The 23,373-nt window shown below is 37.8% G+C and overlaps 1 protein-coding gene and 2 long non-coding RNA genes across 4 annotated transcripts; 2 read left to right on the top strand and 1 right to left on the bottom strand.

Annotated features, from left to right (window-relative positions):
* The first annotated feature begins 2,488 nt into the window (after positions 1-2,488).
* On the top strand, positions 2,489-4,230 carry LOC140679126 (uncharacterized). The gene is made up of 3 exons (XR_012050699.1): positions 2,489-2,529; positions 3,976-4,051; positions 4,171-4,230. It is a non-coding gene; the product is annotated as an uncharacterized lncRNA (long non-coding RNA).
* A 1,567-nt stretch (positions 4,231-5,797) lies between these two features.
* LOC133611022 (uncharacterized) lies at positions 5,798-8,386 on the bottom strand. The gene is made up of 3 exons (XR_012050698.1): positions 8,224-8,386; positions 6,580-6,690; positions 5,798-6,490 (listed from the first exon to the last, which is right to left on the bottom strand). It is a non-coding gene; the product is annotated as an uncharacterized lncRNA (long non-coding RNA).
* A 382-nt stretch (positions 8,387-8,768) lies between these two features.
* galk1 (galactokinase 1) lies at positions 8,769-22,831 on the top strand. 2 transcript variants are annotated; one of them, XM_061967034.2, is made up of 8 exons: positions 8,769-9,070; positions 14,336-14,525; positions 14,667-14,786; positions 14,907-15,042; positions 15,741-15,829; positions 16,493-16,643; positions 20,727-20,889; positions 21,090-22,831. In XM_061967034.2, exons 1-8 carry the CDS (start codon positions 8,906-8,908, stop codon positions 21,162-21,164), a joined length of 1,089 nt encoding a protein of 362 aa, XP_061823018.1. In that variant the 5' UTR covers positions 8,769-8,905; the 3' UTR covers positions 21,165-22,831. The 2 variants fall into 2 exon arrangements, with proteins under 2 accessions (XP_061823018.1, XP_061823016.2); XM_061967032.2 differs by having other exon boundaries at positions 8,772-9,070; positions 15,741-15,922.
* The last annotated feature ends 542 nt before the right edge of the window (positions 22,832-23,373 follow it).

Below are 23,373 nucleotides of genomic sequence, written 5' to 3'. Positions count from 1 at the left end.
AAAAGTAGATGGCTTGTAATCCAACAAGTTGGTACACTTTGACAGCCATTTAGGACCTGGAACTGGCGAGAACGACACAAAAAGCACTTGTTTCCCCCCACCCCGTTTCTTCAATAGCATTATGAGTCATTCTTCATCTATGATCATACTAGCAGTCGGCATCCTACTGACAGCAGACATTGTACAGTAAATTATGTTTCATTATGTTTGTTGGCTCTCATAAAGTCTGCAGTGAGTAATAAACAGCAATGAAAGAAATCAATGTGCCGCGTATGCTTAAAATAGTCAAAATACGTCAATAATAAATGTTATTATAAATCTGCCCGTTACTACATTACATATATACTATACATCACTCATATAACACCATAATGGAGGTGTTTGGATGTTTTTAGGGGCTCTATAGGCAGACTTGAACGGCTCCCTCAGGCTCCATTGTAAGCATACTTTTGATCGCATTTATTTAATATTTAGAATGCATTAATAAAAATACACCCGTTGTCATGTCTTTCATAATGATTGTGAACGATAGGCAAAATTTAAAAAAAAAGTGCATTTCCCCTATAATTGGCAAATACATCAATTTTACGTTAACTAGACTTAGACTTAGACTTAGGCAAACTTTAATGATCCACAAGGGAAATTGTTCCACACAGTAGCTCGGTTAGGAAGGCTGGAAAGGATAAGGATGGAAAGGATAATGCACACAAGGGCACAAAAAGACGGCAAAAACAAAAGGTATAAAGTAGACTAAAAAATTACCATAGTAGCAATATAACATATATGTAATATTTACATATTAAATATACAGTATATAATATACACTGCTATATTATATTATATAATATATTATATAATATATACAATTTATAACAAATCCCAATTACCATGCACAATATTAGTTAATTACATTAAATACATCAATTTATATTACTAACCATTTAGAGTCTAGTTTTTAAGATATAGATTTAAGTTAAAGGAAAAAAATTTTTTTTTAAAAAGTACACGATGGGGGTCAGTGACGCGTCATTTATTGCGATGTCAGAAAAGTAAAAGTGATCGAAAATGTTTTAAATCCACCCCTTGCTCATGTTTATATTATTATTCCCTTTTACTCCTATGTAAGTGTGACACTTACAATTAGTAGTCACAATTGTTTTGTAAAATGAATGTGTAAATAGAGTATCCTAATTTAGTTCGAGGTATTTTCATATCTAAAGTCACAGTTTAAGTGTATGTTTCCAAGCTGAATGCCACAAGACATGTTATTCCGCCACGCCAGCAGAGGGAGCACTCCTATAGGAAAGGAGGAAAATGGGAGGTGCTTGTTAGTACTTCCGTGTCTCAGTCAGGTCACACCCTGAGATGACAACGCAATCAAGCACTTTGTGTCTCGTTTTTATTCCTATAAAACAGGTCGGTAAAGTGTGATAATATTAACACATTTGTCTCCAAGCAATTATAAGCGTTTCTGAAAATAGAAATATCGAAGTATGTTGTTAAAAGTGTGTATTTGTGATGAAATTTGTTATGTTCAATAAGCGATGTCTCCCTTTGTGTGCGAGCGCGTGGTTGGGCGGGAATGGCGGCGGCAGTGGAGACTTGTTAAAGATAAACTGTGATTGTTAAGAAGTATTATAGGTATAGTCAGGTAACAATGTGTGTAATTGTAATTGATTTATAATGACAAAAAAGCGTTCAAGAAAGCAGCAATATTAAAAAGAAGCAATGTCAGGATACAGTACAAACATGTAAAATGAAGATGTTCATTAAAGTAACAGTACCGCTCCGCTACGTGATGCTTTTACACAAGAAATATAGTGTTGGGGTATGTAACGATCAATCCTCCATGGTTTTGTGGATTTGTTTTATCATTTCAAAAGTAAAGATGTAATTGTTTAACAATGTGAATGAAAAATGGGGAATTGAAATTACATTATTGAAACTATTTGAAAGTGATTAAAAGCACAATAGAAATGCAAATGAGAGTAAAGAAGTCAAGAAATGTTTAATAAAAAAGAGTCAGGTCACACCCTGAGATGACAACGCAATCAAGCACTTTGTGTCTCGTTTTTATTCCTATAAAACAGGACACACCACATCGAACACTGGGACCAGGCTACTCAGTGCGAGGCCTGTAACATAAGCTATTGTTGTTATACAAAACATTAATAAAACATTGACGCCATATTATGGCGTCACATTAGCGCCAAAAATCCAAGCGCATAAAAACTGTTATCGCGCGCTGATTCTCCACTTCGTGCGCGCGCGCGACACCCTTTTGCGCGCGCGTGGTGCCTTTGTGCGCGCGCGCGGTGCTTATGTGCGCGCGCGCCGTCTCGGTCTGTGCGCTGTCATGTTTCGTTTTGGCACTTTGGGGGCGGGTATGCTTAGACGGCCTCTTCTTTCTGATTGGTCAGGCGAAAAATGCTCAGGGCCAATCAGAAGTATAGCAGGGCGGGTCATTGTCAATATGTATCAAGATTTACGGAGGAAGAAGTGGATAAAAAAATGTCGGCTGAAAAAGAGGTAAGTTGAGGGACACAGTTATTTACATTGTTAGAGCCATTTACTGTTTCTGTCCGTCAAATGTATGACGTCATTAAAGGGGTTGGCTCAAGGCCAAGTTCCAGTCGACTTAGGGAGGGGCTGGGATCTTGCTCAGGTGTTGCTGAGTGGAGGCGCAACAGTTTTTGACTGTGCCAGGCTATGATTTGTTTGTTCCCGTTTATTTTCCGTTTTTGTTACCAAGTGAGTTTGATTTACGTGACTGTATATTAATAAATATGTGTGTTGAACATGGACACAATTCTGGACATCAATTATTAGCCAGCTGCACACGTCTAAACTAGCTTCAGTTATATTCGGCAACCAGTAGCAGTAATAGTATAGGACTTTACCGCTACATACATTATTGAACTAGTTTGGAGTAATTGTAAGGGTTTACTGACTTGTTAGAAGAATGGAGGCTCCACTGCTATCTTAGTTGAAAACATTAAATGCACTGCACATGAGTTAATAAAAAAAAGCACCTGGACTTGCTAGTTCACACAGCATCCCTGCTGTTAGCCATTCATGTGTGTTGTTTCGCTTGTTGCTTGTTTTATTACTTTTCTTCTCATCATAGTCCTAATACTTGTCAAGTATCCCGTTTTGGCCGGAAACATCCTGTATTTTATACCTAGCCTCTTTCCTAGCCTGACTAGCCAGCCCATCTATTTTGCATTCTTTTTGATTGCATTACGAAATTTGAATGTAAATGAAAAATCGTGTGGGCTGGCATTCCAGGCTACCTCTTTCCCGCCATATTAGCATTTTCCCTTAAATGTCATGTATTGTAATGTAGTAATAATTTAAATACAAGTTAAGAATAAAAAACATTTCTCTGCCTCTCTTTTTCATTAACATGTGAAAAAGAGAAAAGTGTCATATTGAACCTGTGTGGTATTTTGCGTTAGCAAATTTAACAGTAATTGTCTTTATGATAGGACTTAATTTGAAATAATATTATCAAGATTGAAGTAGTATATATAACCATTTGGACTCAATACAGTTTCCCATTTTTTTTAAATCCAAAACTTCACAGGTAAGCCTTATTATAGGGGTGTTGAAAATAAATTGATTCTGGGAGATATGGCAATATTAGGTTGCGCGATTCTCGTATCTATTCAAAATGCATCCATATCGATTTTTTTTTTTTTTTAATTATTATTTTTTTTGTTATTAGGCCTAGGGAAATTGCTTAAGATCCCACAGTGATGGCCCAGAGTGGATTTGAAACTGCAACCCTCTGGTTGCAAGCCCACTTTAGTAATCGTTTATATATATATATATTGCCTTATACTTTAATATCGGGATATATCGCGATGTATTGTATCGTGACCTTTGTATATGAATCTTATTGCCAGATGCCAGGCAATACACACTGCTACCTTATTATATATAAATGTTACTTTGTGTGGCTTGCTATGCTAGGTAGAGTTGAAGGAGACTGCACAGCGGCTGGCTTCCTTGCTGCAAGCAGTCCTGCCTGGGGCATCACCTACAAACAGTGAGGATTGTTATGTTCACACTCACATTGTCTATTACCATTTCACCATTCTTTATTGACACAATATTCCTTTACAATTTTTATTATTAAAAACAATTCGGAAAATTCGGAAAACCAAGACCAAAATGACGGACAAGGATTCCGGCAGCAGTCCTTCTCAACAGAGCAGAACATGGCCAGGTTTGTCATAGGCAGACAAAGTTTACCATTATTTTTACAGTTCATTAATGACAAAAAATTTAATTTTGTTTGTAGTTTGAAGTGTTTAACTTTGTTTACCTTGTGCTTCTCTCATGGTGTATTTTTATCGTATTATATACTTTTACAGATCCTTCCCAGCACTCTTTAAAAAAAAAGTTATGCAGTTATACAGTTCTTCCCTCCCTGGAAGGAGGGAAGAACTTGTACAGTTCTTCCCTCCCTGGAAGAACTGTACAACTCCCGCTGCCTGAAGAAGGCAGCCAACATACTCAAGGACCCATCCCACCCCGGCAACAGCCACTTCGATCGGCTGCCTTCCGGCAGACGTTTCAGAACCATGCGAACCCGCACAAATTGATTCAAGAACAGTTTCTACCCCCGGGCCATAACTGCACTAAACGCAGCTGGAATGTAAAAAAAATAAAAATAAAAATAAAAATAAAAATAAAAACTCCCTCATGTGCAACATGAGGAAGCCACCGGTCAATCACGATCCGGGATTGTGCAATCAGCGATTACACGCCAACTGGACAATATTTACCATATTTATTTACATATTTAATGCACAATAAAAGCCAGCACAGCATAGGAGGTAGGAAATACTGACTCCCACCCCCTCAGCACACTGGGAACCAGCATTACTCCTCTCTAGTCAGTTTACTAGTCACTTTATACTTTTTATTGTCTCGTTTTTTTTACATTGCCTTTTAGAGTGGTCTTAGGCCATATTGTATATTGCATATTGTGTATATTGTGTTGTTTCTGTATATTGTGTGGATTCTTCTTTTTTTTAAATGCAAAGCACCTCAGGGAAGCAACCTAAATTTCGTTGGACCTGTACCTGTACATGCACAATGACAAATAAAGATCATTCATTCATAAAGACTTTAAAATAGTCATGGAATTTGACCATGACTGTGAGGTTCGTTATGGTGAAAATCATACCATCTGCTATCCTGTGGTTAATGCATGTTCCTGCTCAGTTTCATTCCCAGTTGCACACCTGAGAACATATGCAGAGTTCAAAACGGTACTCTCTCAGGCCATTGTCAATGGCTTTGAATTTAGCCGGTATTGAGGGGTTTAAGTTTAAGGAGGAGACCCACTGTGCAATGAGTGGTCCAGAACACGTCTATAAGGCGTCATCAATAAAACCTATAGGAGATGTCCTCATGGAGGCCACAGTGAAAGCTTTACTATGTCTTTCCATGGAGGTCTTGTCTTGATGTGAAATGAACGGGGGGAGGGGAATAAAAAATTGTGACTTCACATTGAATCAAATCTAAACCTCCTGCATGACAGGTGAGATTTCTACCATCTGGACCATCAGTGCATCCGAGGTAACATTGAGTCTTGTAAGCATCACATCACAGATATGAGATGGTTACTAAGGTATTGTAAAACTCAATGTTACTAAGGATGCACTGGTGGGTGAGTGGTAGGAGTCCCACTTGTCATGCAGGAGATTTAGGTTCGATCCAATGTAAGTAGAGAGATGATGCCTTGGAGATGTGTTTTGGATCAGTCTTTGCTCAGTGGGGATGAATGAACTCCAAACCCATTGTATGCGCAGTCGTTTCACATGTTCATGGCAGACAATGTATAGTTGTTCATTAGTCAAGTTTGGGTCAGTCGGATCAATGAGAGTTTGGAGTTCATTCAGCTCCTCCTCAGTTAGAGGGCAATCATATTCAGGCACCACAATGCCAGTTTCAGGTTCCGAGTTGTTGCCATTGTAATGAGCCGCAGTCTCCCAATCAATGTACGGCTCTTGAAGATCCTATGTGCCAAAAGAGAGTATTTTAGTTTACACAGATCATTACAGTGTATGGTTGTTATTTATTTTCAAGGTGTTCCATTCTTCCTGGATCTTTGTTCAGTAAACGCTAATTCAATCCTCGTGTTTTGATTGTTTTCTTTTTTTTTAGCCACAAAAATACTGTCGACAAAACACTTACTGCAATGTTCTCAGAATAAGCATCACTGTTGTTCAACATCTGTCCACATTCCCACATCTGCATCGGACTTCGGTTTCCCTCAGTGCGCTTTGGATGGTGGTTCCAGCCTTCAGTGAAGATCTCCAAGTCTTTTTTGAGTCTTGGAAGAAATGCGTAGTGGACACAGAATATGTCGTCTATGGACGAGATGTCCAGTATGTAATTTTCTTCAAGAGAGTACAGAAGGTTGGAATACTTGAACGATACAGAGATCCACAAATCTCGCCATAACCGCTCTATCCTATTGAGGGTCACAAAAACATAAAAATTTAATTTCCATGAAGGCAAACATGATATTGTGTTAATAAATGAAAGCTGGAGGAATTGTACCTTTGATTGTGGATACTCTTTCCCGAAATGAAACTTCCACGATTGTTGCCACGGACTGTGAACATAAACCGGGCGATGTCCACGTTCTCTACTCCCTGGTCAGCTCGTACCCTGAAATTGGTTAAAATGGAGGAATCAACAAAACAATGTATTTGTAACTTTTGTACATGAGTACACTATCCAATTCGTATTTTCAACATTAACAAATGTGCCTAGTAATAATAGTATGCATATAAAGTCCCCTTTTTGGTTACAGCTAAAAACATGCAGTGAGACAATAGCAGGGAATCATGAGCAAAGAATATGAACTGTGTGGAGAAATGGCATAAAATATGTTCCTGTCTTAGTTTTTTTAATCAAATAGTATAAGCACTTAATGCTGTTATTCAGCCAAAGGATGGGGTACATAATATTATATTTGTATCTGTCATTTGTGAAAATTGCCAATATGGACAAGGGCCCTGGTACAGAGTAAACTCTGCGTATGACACAGCCAAGACTGGACAGTCTTGAGATGATACCCATGGAATCAACTCTGTGCATACAGGCAGCAACTCTTCTCCATGGAACTCTGTGTCCCAGAGAATCCAGTCGGCCTTTTACCATCCTGTAGCCTGCATTTGGTAAATCACGCTTAATGTCAGAAACCAAATAGTCAAGCTCAGCATCGGTGATGGGACTATACATGGCCCTGACAGAAAGCTCATTCTCTCTCATCCTTCGATAGATTGTCCTTCTTGAAACACCCATCAGTGTGGCTATGCAAAGCACAGGAAGGTGTACGCCAAGCAGTTCCTTCAAATGCTGTTCATCGACCAAAACTTTGGGGCGTCCTTCGGTGCCTGACTTCTCTACTGTGACATCTGGGGCTGGATGTTCCAGTTGTGCTTTCACAAGTTCAAAGAGTTCCTGCAAAGTCTGTATAATAGCAGCTGGTACTTGAATGTGGTTGGATAGGGCCTGCAGAAGATACAGCTCCTGTCGACATACAAATTCTAAAAAGTCCAAATTTAGTGGAGTTGTGGAAAATGCCAATTGAATTTGATCTAAAAGTCTTTGAAGAAGGTAATGTCTCATCTGTTGAGAGAACATCACATAGTTAATGAAGTGTCAAGATCAATTACTCTCTTTTCATACACATACAACCAGTCGACAGATGTCAGTCAATGATGGAAATTATATTTTCAAATATGTTTTCTTTCCTCACTTGTTTGTTTAAAAAAACATTTTTATTTATTTAATATTTGTATATGTAAATATTGAATGTATGCCACAATGTGGGACTATTAATTATCTTTCCTCGATCTACTTTAAGTTTACACCAGAGTCTACCCGAACCCACTTATCTATGCGTACTTCATATCAGGACCACATGATTAGCATATGGGCCTAATTATTGATGTTATGATTGCAATTACTATTTTAGTAGAATAATGAATGACAGGTTAATGAATATGGTTTTAATATTACTATGAAAAGTATTTACGTTTCTGCAAACAACTCAAACTATGGAAAATTAGATATCAGCCCAGATCAGTATAGATGGCAGAGTTGAAAATATGTATTTAAAAAAACAACAACAAAAAAAAGCTAGCTCCATACATGAGGCAAATTAAATCTGAGAGATAATAGTGTAAGACTTACTTGTTCAGCCATGATAGCCCCACGAAAACGTGATTTTCTTTCTTTTTAATCCCAGGGAACTGCCATGGACTTTTCATCATAGATATGAATAAACACTCGATGTTTCTCCAGCGTAGTGGCCATCTTAACTCGGACAGCTGGTCCCGATCATTTTATTGATGTAAATGGTACATGTACTATTTAAATATACATATGCATACAATACTCTGACATTTATAACAAATAGAACCGTTTGGAAATTAGTTGAAAATTGAACAAGTTATGGTTATTTAAATAGTACATGTTCCTGGTCATATGAGAAATGCTCAGAGCCAATCAGAAAGAAGGGGCCGTCCAAGCATAGCAAAGTGTCAAAACTAAACATGACAGCGGGAGGAGAGATGCCAGGAGTACACAGAGCGCACAGACCGAGACGGCGCGCGCGCACATAGGCACCGCGCGCACGCAAAAAGGCGCCGCGCGCACGCACAAAGGTACCACGTTTGCGCAAAAGGGTGTCGCGCGCGCGCACGAAGTGGAGAATCAGCGCGCGATAATAGTCTTAAAATATTGCAAGACTGGGAAGTGACGTCATCTTCGCGCATGCGTGGACCGATCGTGTCTTGACGGTACAGATTGAGTGACACGGTTCGGGTTTCCTTTTTATAAAATATTAATAAGAGTTCAAAGCAATTTAAGCACAATGGCCAGTCAGATCCCAAGTTTAGTGGAGCTTGTTTCGGAGGCCAGTAGTTTGTACAAACAGACGTTCCCGGGTGAGACTCCTCAAATAGCTGCGTGTGCTCCCGGAAGAGTCAACTTGATCGGGGAACACACGGACTACAACCAAGGATATGTACTTCCAATGGTAATGTATGAATACTTATATATATATATATATATATATATATATATATATATATATATATATATATATATATATATATATATATATATATAATGGTAATGTATTAATACTTTATTTTTTATTTTTTATAACCATTAGTGTGTACTTCACGTCGAACACTGTATTACTGTTTCGTTGTGCATAAGTGGTACAATGACGAATGACAATAAAGCTATCTGTCTATTTACAACCACAGGTATGAACTTCGAATTAATTTTGTTTACTACGGCGGCCGACAGAGACAAGCGCGCAGCAACAAACGCTCCAACACAGAAACCCAAAACATTTAAGCGCCATTAGACAATGCAACGGGAAAATGACGCAGTCATATTAACGTAGGATCAAACATGGCAAAAGGACAACAAACCAGTGAGGGTGTCTATCTTTAAAGGTGTAAGACAAAATCCATCCATCCATTCATTTTCTATCTCTTGTCCCTACTAGGCTTCTATGGTATTATTGGGCGAAGTATTTTAGCACCAAATGTTTTAACAAAAATTAATTCATAACAAACTTCTTCAACTTATTATTTTATTTTAATGGGGGTTGCAGTCATGACTGAATAGGTACATACAGCTACAGTACAGTAGTTTGTAGCATGAGCTATCTATACCTACTTTACATTATAAAAACAAACATGCTGTACATACTAGGGTTGTACAATATACTGGTACTAACTAATTAAAAATCGGAATCAGAATCAGTTTAATAATCCCCGAGGGGAAATTAAGATTTTCAGCACAAACCCATTCAAGAGCAGACAAACATTACAGGGAGACAGAACAGGATCGCTGACGGGTCTGCCAACTTCTGGCGCCCCTTACAAAAAAGGTGAGAAACAGGTAAACGCTGGGGAGGGGTTGGAGTGAGGGAAAAAAAACTATTCAGTCTAAGCCTGGGCCCCTGGAGAGGGGGTCAAGGCTGAGGCCAAGGAAGAAAAACAACCTCATGGCCATAGCACACATAAACATGTGTGTAAGAGGGAAACATCAAAGAACAAAAAGGACATTAAAGACATTAAAAGAGCAGAGCTGATACAACCAGCCACAAAAGTAAAACAGTAAAAAAAAAAAAACCTTCCCCACTGTGGTGGCCTCTGCCGTGTTCCACGCCATCGTCTGCATGGTCAGAGACAGGAGCAGACCCAACAAAGCAACAAAGAGAGTTGGCTCCACCATCGGCCGCGCACCAACTCTCGGCCAGTGTCCATAAAAAGGTACTATACTCCTTTACGAAAATATGGGTACTTTGTTTTCATTGACATGATTGTGCACTGTGGTGACATTAGGCCCTTTTCCACCGCATAAACTTTTTCGGGATTAAACTACCCTGAATTGTGAAATGCGGTGGAAACACAAACCACACACACACTTCTATAGGAAACTGTAGAACCAGGAACCAGAAGTTCCAGGAACCTAAAGTGAACTTTTGGTGGAATAAGGCCTATTGCTGGTAATAGAGGCACATGTAAGTCACACAAAAAGCACCTGCAAGTGGAAACAGTGTGGAGACAGAAGAGGGAGAATGGACGTATTTTCGCTTAGAAACTAGCAATAAGCTTAATGAAGCTACGTGTGAACACTGAAGTGCCGCTCTGCAAGCGGTGCTTTAAAACATAGCTAGCGTCCCTCCGCAGTGTTTTAGCTTATCCTAAGTCACTAATTCTTGCCGCAATGGTGACAAATAAGCTACGGTTCTTACAAGTTTCATCCCTGCAGGATGAGGAATAGCTAAACATGCTTCACTACACACCGTATGAGGATACAATAGGTAACTGCTAATAGCCAGATATAAACAAATGTTATTATTGTTATTAATCTGCGCGCATGTAATGCAATTCACGTGGGTGTGTACTAATTTGTGTGTCTGTATATCCATTTGAGTGTGTGTATTTAGATCCGTGTACGTGTGTTTTAAGTTTTTTGTCTGTCCCTAATCAGAAAGAACCCTCGATAAGCTGTCTACTTACACGCGACTTTTGCAACACTACTGCCGTGTAAGATTTGAGCGAGCACATCCAGATTTGTGAGCCTGTAATACAACTTGAGCGCGCGCATTCAGAAGTGCATGCATGTAATACCTCAAGTAACCAACCACGGAAGACACCACTCAATTTAAACCAATGAGAAACCACGTACAGCTTAGGTCAGAATCAGAATCTATGGCTATGAGTTGTTGTTTTACTTCCTTGGTCTCAGTGTGGACCCCCTCTCCAGGGGCCCAGGCTTAGACCGATTTTTTTTTCTAACCCCCCTCCCCCATTGTTTACCTGTATCTCACCTTTTTTGTAAGGGCCGCCGGAAGTTGGCAGACCCGTCAGCGATCCTGTTCTGTCTCCCTGTAATGTTTGTCTGATCTTGAATGGGATTGTGCTGAAAATTTAAATTTCCCCTCGGGGATTAATAAAGTATTTCTGATGAAGACAGACTCCAAGACCCGCCTTATGTTCTTTCTGATCGGTTTAAATTGCGTTGTGTCTTCCGTTGTTGGTTAAATGTAGGCACAGTGGATTGATGGCTTGGTCTGGTTATTTCGAACTGTCTGTACACCGTATTAAAGGTGTAAAAATAATTTGTCTGTCTGGAAATCGCCCTCGCCTTTCCTTTTACTCACCACTAGTCGACGCCTTGCAGCCACTGTTCATGTTATTCAGCGTTGAATTCAACAACCATGAACCACGCTCGAACACTTGCTCAGAGCTGCAAAGCGTCACACTTTGAGCCTGACAGTCACGCAGTTTAACCTTTTCTCACGCGACACACCCCACTCGACATTTCTCACGCTTCTATTCCCCATTCACTACTCTATATTTTTTCATAATAATAAACATTGGTTTTTGCAGGTTGCCGTAGTTCGAGTAACTCGGGATTGATTGATCAAAATAACCAATCCCAGACCAAGCCATCAATCCACTGTGCCTACATTTAACCAACAACTGAAGACACGACACAATTTACACATCAGAAACAATGTAAGGCGAATCTTGGCATCACTTAGACTTAGACTTAGACAAACTTTAATGATCCACAAGGGAAATTGTTCAACACAGTAGCTCAGTCACAATGATGGAAAGTGTAAGGATGGAAAGGACAATGCACCTCAGCTGTATGTGGTTTCTGATTGGTTTATGTTTCTGGACACAGGAGTACTTTAATCATGACCTTTGTATGATTCTGTAACTACTTGGTATTGGATTGATGCCAAAACTTAAGTATCAAAACAACAGAAGAAATGGGCTTATTAAATTTGTTTAATAGAAGTGCAGATAGAACATGTAAACAGATATTAACAGTAAATTATAAAGTATATTAGTAATCCACTTTCTATCGCTTGTCCTTCATAATTTTGACAAAATAATACATCTGAAGTGACACAATATGTTACTGTATATGTCATCAGCCAAATTAGGAGCCTATGTAACTGTTTGCTTACTATTAAAAGTGAAGTGTTCTAGCATGTTCACTGTTATTTTATGCCTGAATTGTTCTTTGATTGCAATTAAAAAAATATGTTTAATGTGTCATAACATTTTCTGTTAAAATAAAGCCAATAATGACATTTTTTGTAGTTAACTTTATTTTGAAAAGTTTTGAAATACATTTTTGTACTAATACCAAAAGATTGGTATCGGGACAACACAAATACATACACGTATTATTAATAATCTTTATATTTTATTATGTAATCATTAGGGATGTCCGATAATGGCTTTTTGCCGATATCCGATATTCCGATATTGTCCAACTCTTTAATTACCGATACCGATATCAACCGATATATGCAGTCTTGGAATTAACACATTATTATGCCTAGTTTGGACAACCAAGTATGGTGAAGATAAGGTACTTTTTAAAAAAATTAATAAAATAAGATAAATAAATTAAAAACATTTTCTTGAATAAAAAAGAAAGTAAAACAATATAAAAACCGTTACATAGAAACTAGTAATTAATGAAAATGAGTAAAATTAGCTGTTAAAGGTTAGTACTATTAGTGGACCAGCAGCACGCACAATCATGTGTGCTTACGGACTGTATCCCTTGCAGACTGTATTGATATATATTGATATATAATGTAGGAACCAGAATTTTAATAACAGAAAGAAACAACCCTTTTGTGTGAAGGAGTGTAAATGGGGGAGGGAGGTTTTTTGGGTTGGTGCACTAATTGTAAGTGTATTTTGTGTTTTTTATGTTGATTTAATAAAAGAAAACAAAAAAAAACCGATACCGATAATAATAAAAAACGATACCGATAATTTCCGATATTACATTTTAACGCATTTATCGGCCGATATTATCGGACATCCCTAGTAATCATGTGTCTTTAAGGCCATGTCCACACGAACATGGATACATGAAAACATATCTGGTGTTAAAACAATCTCCAGCTACACTAGTGTAGTGTCAAAAATATGAAGGTCAAAGGTGCTGTTTGCTACTTCCTCACAGTACCATTCTTCAAAGCAAACAATGTAACAAGAACACCACCGGCTAGCTTATGTTACCATTAATGGTTAACAGAACACCTTTGTTTAACATTTGCCTGTATTTTTAACAATTACAAAGTTTATGTAATAAAATTTTTTACAGGCCAGAATAAAATGATTGGTGTTTACGGTGGTCACTCACCAGGTCTCGTCAACATGTACGCGCAGGGAGTGCAGTACTTCATTACGTATTAGAAGCCGTAGGAGGGCGGGATATACTGTGTAAAATACATTAGAAAGTTGGCACCCTCTAGACATCTGTGTAAATGTTGCACAGATGTATTACTAGTATTCCTGGCTAACTTCTGTTTTGTTCCATGAACTTGCAGCCTTTTCTGTCATGCATATATTTGGGGCTATTTTTTTTTAGCATTTTTCCTTTGATTGTTTTGTTTTTGATCCTGCAGCGTTCATGATTGCATTATTTTGAATTTGCAGCAATTTCTCTTGGCATGTGTTTGTTGTGTTTTGAGTTTTTGATCAATTCTGTGCTTGGAGCTTTTGGATGTTGCTCTGTGCATTTGGCCAACATAATTTTCCTATGTTATGTTAAAAATATGATCTGGGAGTACAGACTCTTGCCATGGATATGTACTTTCAATGGTAATGTGCAAATAATGTAATGTAATAGTCCTTTGGTTGTTTCCCTGTCTTGTAGAATATTTGCCACTTTTTTGTTGCTAAAGCACAATAGTACCACATGAAAATAAGTAAGTTTATTTATGCATATGATCCAGGCACTACCGCTGGTGACTGTGGTGGTTGGAAGTCCTTCACCTGGTGATGATGCTATCATTGTCACGGCGACTGAGCATGCTGATGAACCGAGAAGGGTGAACTTCAGTCTGGCAAATAAAGGACCCACATTGTCTCCTGGGGCACCATATTGGGCAAACTATGTGAAGGGCGTTATACATCATTACAGGGGTAAAAACATTTTGGTTTCACTCAAGATAAAGACATGTTTTAACAGTAAGACCTCATATTGTGAATGTTTGGTCACGCCCGTGTTTAATATTCTTATTTATACATTTCTAATATCAATGTCTTCCACTTTGTATGCTTCAGCTCAACCTCTTCCTGGCTTCAAAGCTGTGGTGGTCAGCAGTGTTCCATTAGGAGGAGGTCTGTCTAGCTCAGCCTCTCTGGAAGTGGCCTTTTACACATTCCTGCAGCAACTCAGACCAGGTTGCTACTTTTATTTATTCTAGTAACAATTATGTAAGCCACCTAATGTACATTTACCTCATCTAAATTTTTGAATGGGGTTTCAGTGACATTAGTTTGTTTTTCTGTGTTTTTGTACAGATGATGGAGACAAAATATTGAAAGCAGTAGCATGTCAACAGGCCGAACACACTCATGCCGGTGTACCTTGTGGTATTATGGATCAATTTGTGTCGGTTCTAGGAAAAGAGGGCCATGCTTTACTTATTGACTGCAGGTAAAGTTTGCTCGAAAAAGAGCACTCAAAGATCGCACATCTACAGTAAAAGAAATGAATGAAAAGCTTTGATTGGGGTAGAATTTACCGTAATGACAGTGAAAACATACCCCTACAATTTGGAAATACATTTGTTATGACCCATAGTTTGAGTAATTGGTTCCAGATTCACATACAAACATGTAATATATGACATAACTACAATGTTTGGTGTATTCTTACATCCAACATACCTGACTAAAGATTCACAACATCTGAAGTGAGTAGAATATCTTTGATAGCAATGCATTTTTGGATCCACTGTAGCGTGATACAGCTCATTAAAAGGGAACAAGAAGTACAACGCTGAATCACGATACTCTGTTTGGCACAATCAGATATGTGCCACCTGTTTGTTTATTTTTGTTAACCTGGGTCCTAAGATAGATTTTAGATTAATTTCCCTATCTTAAATTGCAGTCCTGTATAAGACAAGACATTTATGTCTAAAACTGTAAACATGAACTTCTGTACCAAATATATTAATGAGTAAAACTTGGAATACTTAAACCAAAACAATGCATTCAAAATCATCCTCAGAAGAAGTGATAATTTACATTTTCCAGCATAGAGGACTTGTGTATGTTTGATTGTTACTTTTAATGGGGAAGACCTATTTACGACAAGTTACTCATGTTCTTCAGTATTATTTGATTTAGGTCACTGGAGACCATTCCTGTCCCCCTAGCAGATCCAGACCTTGTCATTCTCATCACCAACTCCAATGTCAAACATTCTTTGGCAAGTAGTGAGTATGCTGTGCGACACAGACAGTGTGAGAAGGCTGCCTCCATCCTAGGAAAAGACAGTCTAAGAGATGCCTCCTTGAAGGACCTAGAAGGTTTAAAGTATATTTTTTCATATTATATTCCAACCCAGATTTTCTATATACAAATATATATACAAATAATTCTGATATAACTTCTTATTTGAATAGTTTTAAAATAAAAGTATGCCTTGCCAATGTGTTCATTTAGTTGTGTCATCTACAATTTCATTATTTGTATAATAAATTATTCCTGATTATCATAAATGTTTTAGATACTTTATAAACCAATACATTTTTATTTTACATTACTATTTAGACTCCATCATAAAGTCCAACAACATAAATACAGCATCTTGCTCGGTGCCTCCCCATTGTAGGCCATTGTTTTAACTATTGATGTCCCGATCAACATTTTTGTCTTCTGCTCCTTATCTGATTTTTTGGCCTCAGATCTGTTTTGGTTTTGAGTTCTGACCAAATACTTTGTCAGTAGTCTATAGAACTGAAAATGTTGTATACACAAGTAAGCACAATACCACAGTTGTATTGAGGTCATCTTATTACATCTAGAATTTGCTGTTATTGTTGAAAATGTTTTCTGCCTATGCCAAGCTAACCTAATTTCTCGCTTCTATATTTCAGGGTTTAGGGATAAACTGGATGATGTGATTTATCGAAGAGCTCGTCACGTGATTGAGGAGAACCACAGAACTGTCAAAGCTGCTGAATTTTTGAAAAGAGGTGCCTACCATGAGTTTGGTCAACTCATGTTGGAAAGCCACAACTCCCTTAGGTACAGTGAACAAAATGACATGGAAGTTATGTGTATCGGATATGTGTCAAGTCAAAGGGAGGTCCTCTAATCTGACCATAAATCCCTCTAAAAAGATTAGTGACTTGTATATTAACCAAGTATTAGCAATATTGTTAATTTAAGTGCTAACATAGACATACTGTTTTTAGAGCTCACGAAAGTTTATTCTATTTCAAATATTGCCTCTCGCCTGGATAGTAGAAGGATGAACACATAATCTGACAAGTTGGTCAACTCTCCCATCTAATTTAGACCCGGAACTGGCGATAAGGACACAAAAAGACACTTGGTTCCAGCTCCGTTTCTTTGCGATGATTATGAGTCATTCTTCATCTAAACGGGAATATATGAACATATGAGCAGTGGGCATCCTAATGACAGCAGACATTGTACAGTAAGTTATATATTATGTTTGTTGGCTCTCATAAAGTCTGCAGTGAGTAATAATTAGGGAAGTTGAAAAAAAGCGAATGTCATGATGCGTTTTTGAAATTAATGTGCCGCGTATGCTGAAAATGATCAAAATACGTAAATATTACATGTTATTATAAATGTGCCTGTTACTACATTACATGTATACTTACATCATGTAAATAAAACCTTATATAGGCAGAATAAAGCGACTCCTATTGGCTCTATTGTTAGCAGACTTTTGATCGCATTTATTTAATATTTAAAATGAATTAAATAAAAGAAAAACGTGTGTTCTTTTAAATAGTTGGCACATTTCCCCCCAAAAATTGTTGTTTCCTTTTAAGCCAAAACCTAATAATTTTTTTTAGAAGTTAGTATTTCCACAAAAACATAGGTCACTGTTTTGAAAATAACCATAAATACATTTTGTTTTGAAATTGTGATTTCTAAGACTTTTAGATCATTAATCAGTTCACTCCTGATTTTGAACTTTGAGACCAGGGTTCCCCAGACTCAAACTACAGCCCCCCAGAATCCACCCCTGCACTAACCCCTGTTCCATGCCATGTACCGTATTTTTCGGCGTATAAGTCGCACCTGCCGAAAATGCATAATAAAGAAGGAAAAAAACATATATAAGTCGCACTGGAGTATAAGTCGCATTTTTTGGGGAAATGTATTTGATAAAACCCAACACCAAGAATAGACATTTAAAAGGCAATTTAAAATAAATAAAGAATAGTGAACAACAGGCTGAATAAGTGTACGTTATATGAGGCATAAATAACCAACTGAGAACGTGCCTGGTATGTTAACGTAACATATTATGGTAAGAGTCATTCAAATAACTATAACATATAAAACATGCTATACGTTTACCAAACAATCTGTCACTCCTAATCGCTAAATCCCATGAAATCTTATACGTCTAGTCTCTTACGTGAATGAGCTAAATAATAATATTTGATATTTTACGGTTATGTTAGGTTAATAATTTCACACATTAGTCGCTCCTGAGTATAAGTCGCACCCCCGGCCAAACTATGAAAAAAACTGCGACTTATAGTCCGAAAAATACGGTATGTGTATATACAGTACAGGCCAAAAGTTTGGACACACCTTCTCATTCAATGCGTTTTCTTTGTTTTTATGACTATTTACATTGTAGATTGTCACTGAAGGCATCAAAACTATGAATGAACATATGTGGAGTTATGTACTTAACAAAAAAAGGTGAAATAACTGAAAACATGTTTTATATTCTAGTTTCTTCAAAATAGCCACCCTTTGCTCTGATTACTGTTTTTCACATTCTTGGCATTCTCTCGATGAGCTTGAAGAGGTAGTCACCTGAAAGGGTTTTCACTTCACAGGTGTCATAGTTTTGATGCCTTCAATGACAATCTCCAATGTAAATAGTCATGAAAATAAAGAAAACCCATTGAAATGAGAAGGTGTATCCAAACTTTTGGCCTGTACTGTATGTGTAATATATATATATATATATATATATGTATATGTATATGTGTATATATGTATATGTATATATATATATGTATATGTATATGTATATGTATATATATATATGTATATGTATATGTATATGTATATATATGTATATGTATATATATATATGTGTATATATATATATATATATATATATATATATATATATATATATATGTATATGTATGTATACTAGGGGTGCAACAATACACATGTTCGTATTGAACTTTTGATACAATGGTCTCGGTTTGATTCATCAATTTCTGACGATATTTCTGAAAGCTCTGTGGATGTGTGCTCGACTATGCATTCAAAGTTGTGCCTCCCACTTTCATTCAGACCAAAACAACCCGTCGATCGCGATCGACCACTGGATCTTTTGGACCCAAACGGTCGATCACTAAAAAATATTAGAAAAAAAAAAGAATTATGTCATCAGTGGCACCCCCACCCGGAGAATGACCAACAGACCCGCAAACAGGCACGCATTTTAACTCCTGCACACGCCCATACGCTTCTGCCTCTCTCTCTTCAGCTTCTCATCAGCCGCTTTTGACTCTGCGGCCACACACCCCGAGTGCTGCGGTGCGCTACACCTGCTAGTCCTGCAAACGCGCATTGCATGACGTGCTCAATGTTTGACTGTTGCAACAAATCGGACATTTTCTAATATCCAACATCAAACAACTCTTCCCTCAACCACAAGTTCAAGACCATTCCCCGTGACGGGAAGCTATACGAGACTCTGTGAACTTTGCGTCCAAGTACAGATTGTGTGTTGATTCATTGTGCATACAAAACTAAACACTGACATGCGCAAAGGCATTAATATATGACAGTAGGCAGCTAAAGAAGGACCTCCCCATTATTTCTCCTCTTTTACCACACAGGAAAAACCTGCCAGGCGAACTGCTGATTTGACTAATTCCGGTGCTGACGTAAAACCATGTGACTCGCGTCCCATATGTGACTCGAACAGATATACTATGTTATTAAAACTATAGTGGCCATAAACGCTTAGCTAAAACAAATGTATATATGTATGTGTATATATACAGTCGTGGTTAAAAGTTTACATACACTTGTAAAGAACATAATGTCATGGCTGTCTTGAGTTTCCAATAATTTCTACAACTCTTGTTGGTCACAAAAAACATTCATGAAGTTTGGTTCTTTTATGAATTTATTATGGGTCTACTGAAAATGTGACCAAATCTGCTGGGTCAAAAGTATACATACAGCAATGTTAATATTTAGTTACATGTCCCTTGGCAAGTTTCACTGCAATAATGCGCTTTTGGTAGCCATCCACAAGCTTCTGGCAAGCTTCTGGTGGAATTTTTGACCACTCCTCTTGACAAAATTGGTGCAGTTCAGCTAAATTTGTTGGTTTTCTGACATTGACTTGTTTCTTCAGCATTGTCCACACGTTTAAGTCAGGACTTTGGGAAGGTCATTCCAAAACCTTAATTCTAGCCTGATTTAGCCATTCCTTTACCACTTTTGACGTGTGTTTGGGGTCATTGTACTGTTGGAACACCCAACTGTGCCCAAGACCCAACCTTCGAGCTGATGATTTTACCTGAAGAATTTGGAGGTAATCCTCCTTTTTCATTGTCCCATTTACTCTCTGTAAAGCACCAGTTCCATTTGCAGCAAAACAGGCCCAGACCATAATACTACCACCACCACCATGCTTGACGGTAGGAGTGGTGTTCCTGGGATTAAAGGCCTCACCTTTTATCCCCCAAACATATTGCTGGGTATTGTGGCCAAACAGCTCAATTTTTGTTCCATTTGACCACAGAACTTTCCTCCAGAAGGTCTTATCTTTGTCCATTTGATGTCAGATGACAGTATTTTAGGTGTATTTTGGCAACGTTTTACAAAGGAATGGCTAACTTTTGGCCATTCTACCATACAGGCCTGATTTGTAGATTTCTGCAGAGATGGTTTGCTGGATAGGACAGATAAAAAACAATTTTATTATCGCTGCAACTATATATGTACTGTTCTCATTTTCTTCACTGTTAATGAGTTCTTAACAGGCACTGCACACATTTATTTATAATTTTTTTTAGACTAGACTGTTAATAGAAGTCTGTGGTTACTCGACTGATGGCTGTGGTACAATTTTGTCAGGGATTTATATGAGGTGAGCTGTAAGGACTTGGACGGTTTGGTGTCTGCCGCCATGGAGGTGAACGGAGTATTTGGCAGCAGGATGACCGGCGGAGGATTTGGAGGCTGCACCGTAACGTTGCTGAAGGCCCATGTCATTGACAGAACTATTCAACATATACAGGTACCGGTACATCTATTTGTAATGTAATCTTATACAATGTAAATGTGAATAACTGGGGGCTCCACAGTCACTACTACCAGTGTGTGACTGGAATTGATCATTATAACCAATTAATTATTACAATGTTCATGAATTGTTACACTTGAACTTTTTGTTAAAGCATATAAAAGGCAGCCAATGCCTGTTTTGTTCTTCAACAGGAGCGATACCATGGAACCCCGACTTTCTTTGTCACAACTCCTTCAGAGGGGGCTCGTAACCTCCAACTATCCTGAATATTCTTGATGCCATAATAACATTCCTTTTACCCGTGTTTATTTGTAGGTTTTTTACTATTCAAATTTGGTGGCGTCGGAGCACAAAAGTAACACTCTACTGTCAACATTCAATTATTTTTAATACTAATAATAACAACACTGTTTTTTTGCTCTCATCTTTCACTTTTCACGATGAACAAAGGGATGGAAAGAAAATTAATATTCGTATTTGTCAATGATACTGTGTAAATGTAATTTTTTCATGATTACAATCGTTTTTTGTTTTTTTTTACATTAATTTGAATTAAAATCACAAATTTTGCGCATGTCTTGATCAAATACAGCGCAGAAACCTATCATGAGGCTGCCGAATTTTCTGCAGTTTGGCTTTCCTTGCTGGAAGCTGAGGGTGAACATGGCTTACTGGCTGGTCTGCATGTTACTTAAATGTTTGCAGAAACATTTTTACACCACAGCACCCCCCCACCCCCCGAAGCTGAGAGGGACAAGCGGTAGAAAATGGCTGGACTTTCGAGTTCTATAAGCATCTACAATCTGCATAATGTAAGTGTGATGTCATTATTTTTGCTAATTAGACTATAAGTGTGGAAACATCATACTGGAGGCAAGAGTTGTACGGTATACCGGTATTAGTATAGTACCGCGATACTAATGAATCATATTCGGTACTATACTGCTTCTTAAAAAGTACCGGTCCCCCCCCCCCTCGTCGTCAGATCGTGTCATTGCTGGTTTACGAGCAGACAAGCGTGTTCGGCAGCGCACAATCACAGAGTACTTACAAGCAGACACAGTGTATAGACAGAAAAGGGAGAATGGACACATTTTGGCTTAAAAACTAAAGATAAAGGTGAAGTTATCACACTGAAACGCCCTCAGGAAGAGGTGCTTTAAGACATGGCTAGCTAGCTAGCGGCTAAAGTCCATTCGCAGTCTGCAGTGTTTTAGCTACTTCTAATCACTAATCCTCGCCTCCATGGCGACGAATAAAGTACGTTTCTTACAAGTATCATCCCTGCAGGACGAGGAATAGCTAAACATGCTTCACTACACACCGTAGCTCACCGGCATCACAATGTAAACAAACGCCATTGGTGGATCTACACCTAACATCCACTGTAATGATACCAAGTGCAAGAGCGTAGCTAGTCGTTACTACTGTGATTACATTGATATTTTATAGCACCACAAAATCTTCTTTCATTTAAAAAAAAAATGTATATTATGTTTATAAACTCCAGAAATATGTCCCTGGACACATGCGGACTGTGTGATCCTGTAACTACTTGGTATCGGATTGATACCCAAATTTGTGGTATCATCCAAAACTAATGTAAAGTATCAAACAACAGAAGAACAAGTGATTACTACATTTTAACAGAAGTGTAGACAGAACATGTTAAAAGAGAACGTAATCAGATATTAACAGTAAATGAGCAAACAGATTAATAATTAATTTTCTACCACTTGTCCTTAATAATTTTGACAAAATATTAGAATGGAAAATGACACAATATGTTACTGCTTATGTCAGCTGCCTAATTAGGAGCCTTTGTTTGTTTACTAATAAAAGACAAGTTGTCTTGTATTTTCACCATTTTATTTAAGGACAAACTTGCAATAAGAAACAAATGATTAATGTACCGTAAGATTTTTTTGTTAAAATAAAGCCAATAATTACATTTTTTGTGTTCCTCTTTAATTAGAAAAGTATCGAAATACATTTTGGTACCGGTACCAAAATATTGGTATCGGGACAACACAACTGGAGGCCTTCTACAGTAGTACTCGAACTCACCAGTCACCACACTGAGTCAGCATCAAGTGGGGGTGATCGTGAGCATGCAGATTCATGTCACTACCGTCTCTTATCAGTGAGAACCCAGCGTGTTTTTCTTTTTTGTAGGAGCAAGTCCGATTCAAGAACATATTGCTCTTGTCACTGCCTGATTCACTGAGCTGCCTGATCCGTTTGCAACACACGTGTAAACAATTTCCTGCTGTTTTATGATTTTGGTCCAAAAAAATATTAAAACAATAACGTATGTGCATGTAAAGTATTTAGATATCTAAAATAGTTCTTAGAAATATTCAGCATTTCAATTATGAGATTGAAATGCAAGCTTATTTAGTTGGGGCTGAGGTTCGGCAACCCAAAATGTTGAAAGAGCCATATTGGACAAAAAAATACAAAAAAAATATGTCT

This window comes from Nerophis lumbriciformis, linkage group LG11 (genome assembly GCF_033978685.3).
Source record: "Nerophis lumbriciformis linkage group LG11, RoL_Nlum_v2.1, whole genome shotgun sequence".
In the NCBI taxonomy this organism is placed as follows: Eukaryota; Metazoa; Chordata; class Actinopteri; order Syngnathiformes; family Syngnathidae; genus Nerophis; species Nerophis lumbriciformis.
Note: the sequence above shows the minus strand (reverse complement) of the source record. Positions and strands in the feature narration are given on the sequence as shown.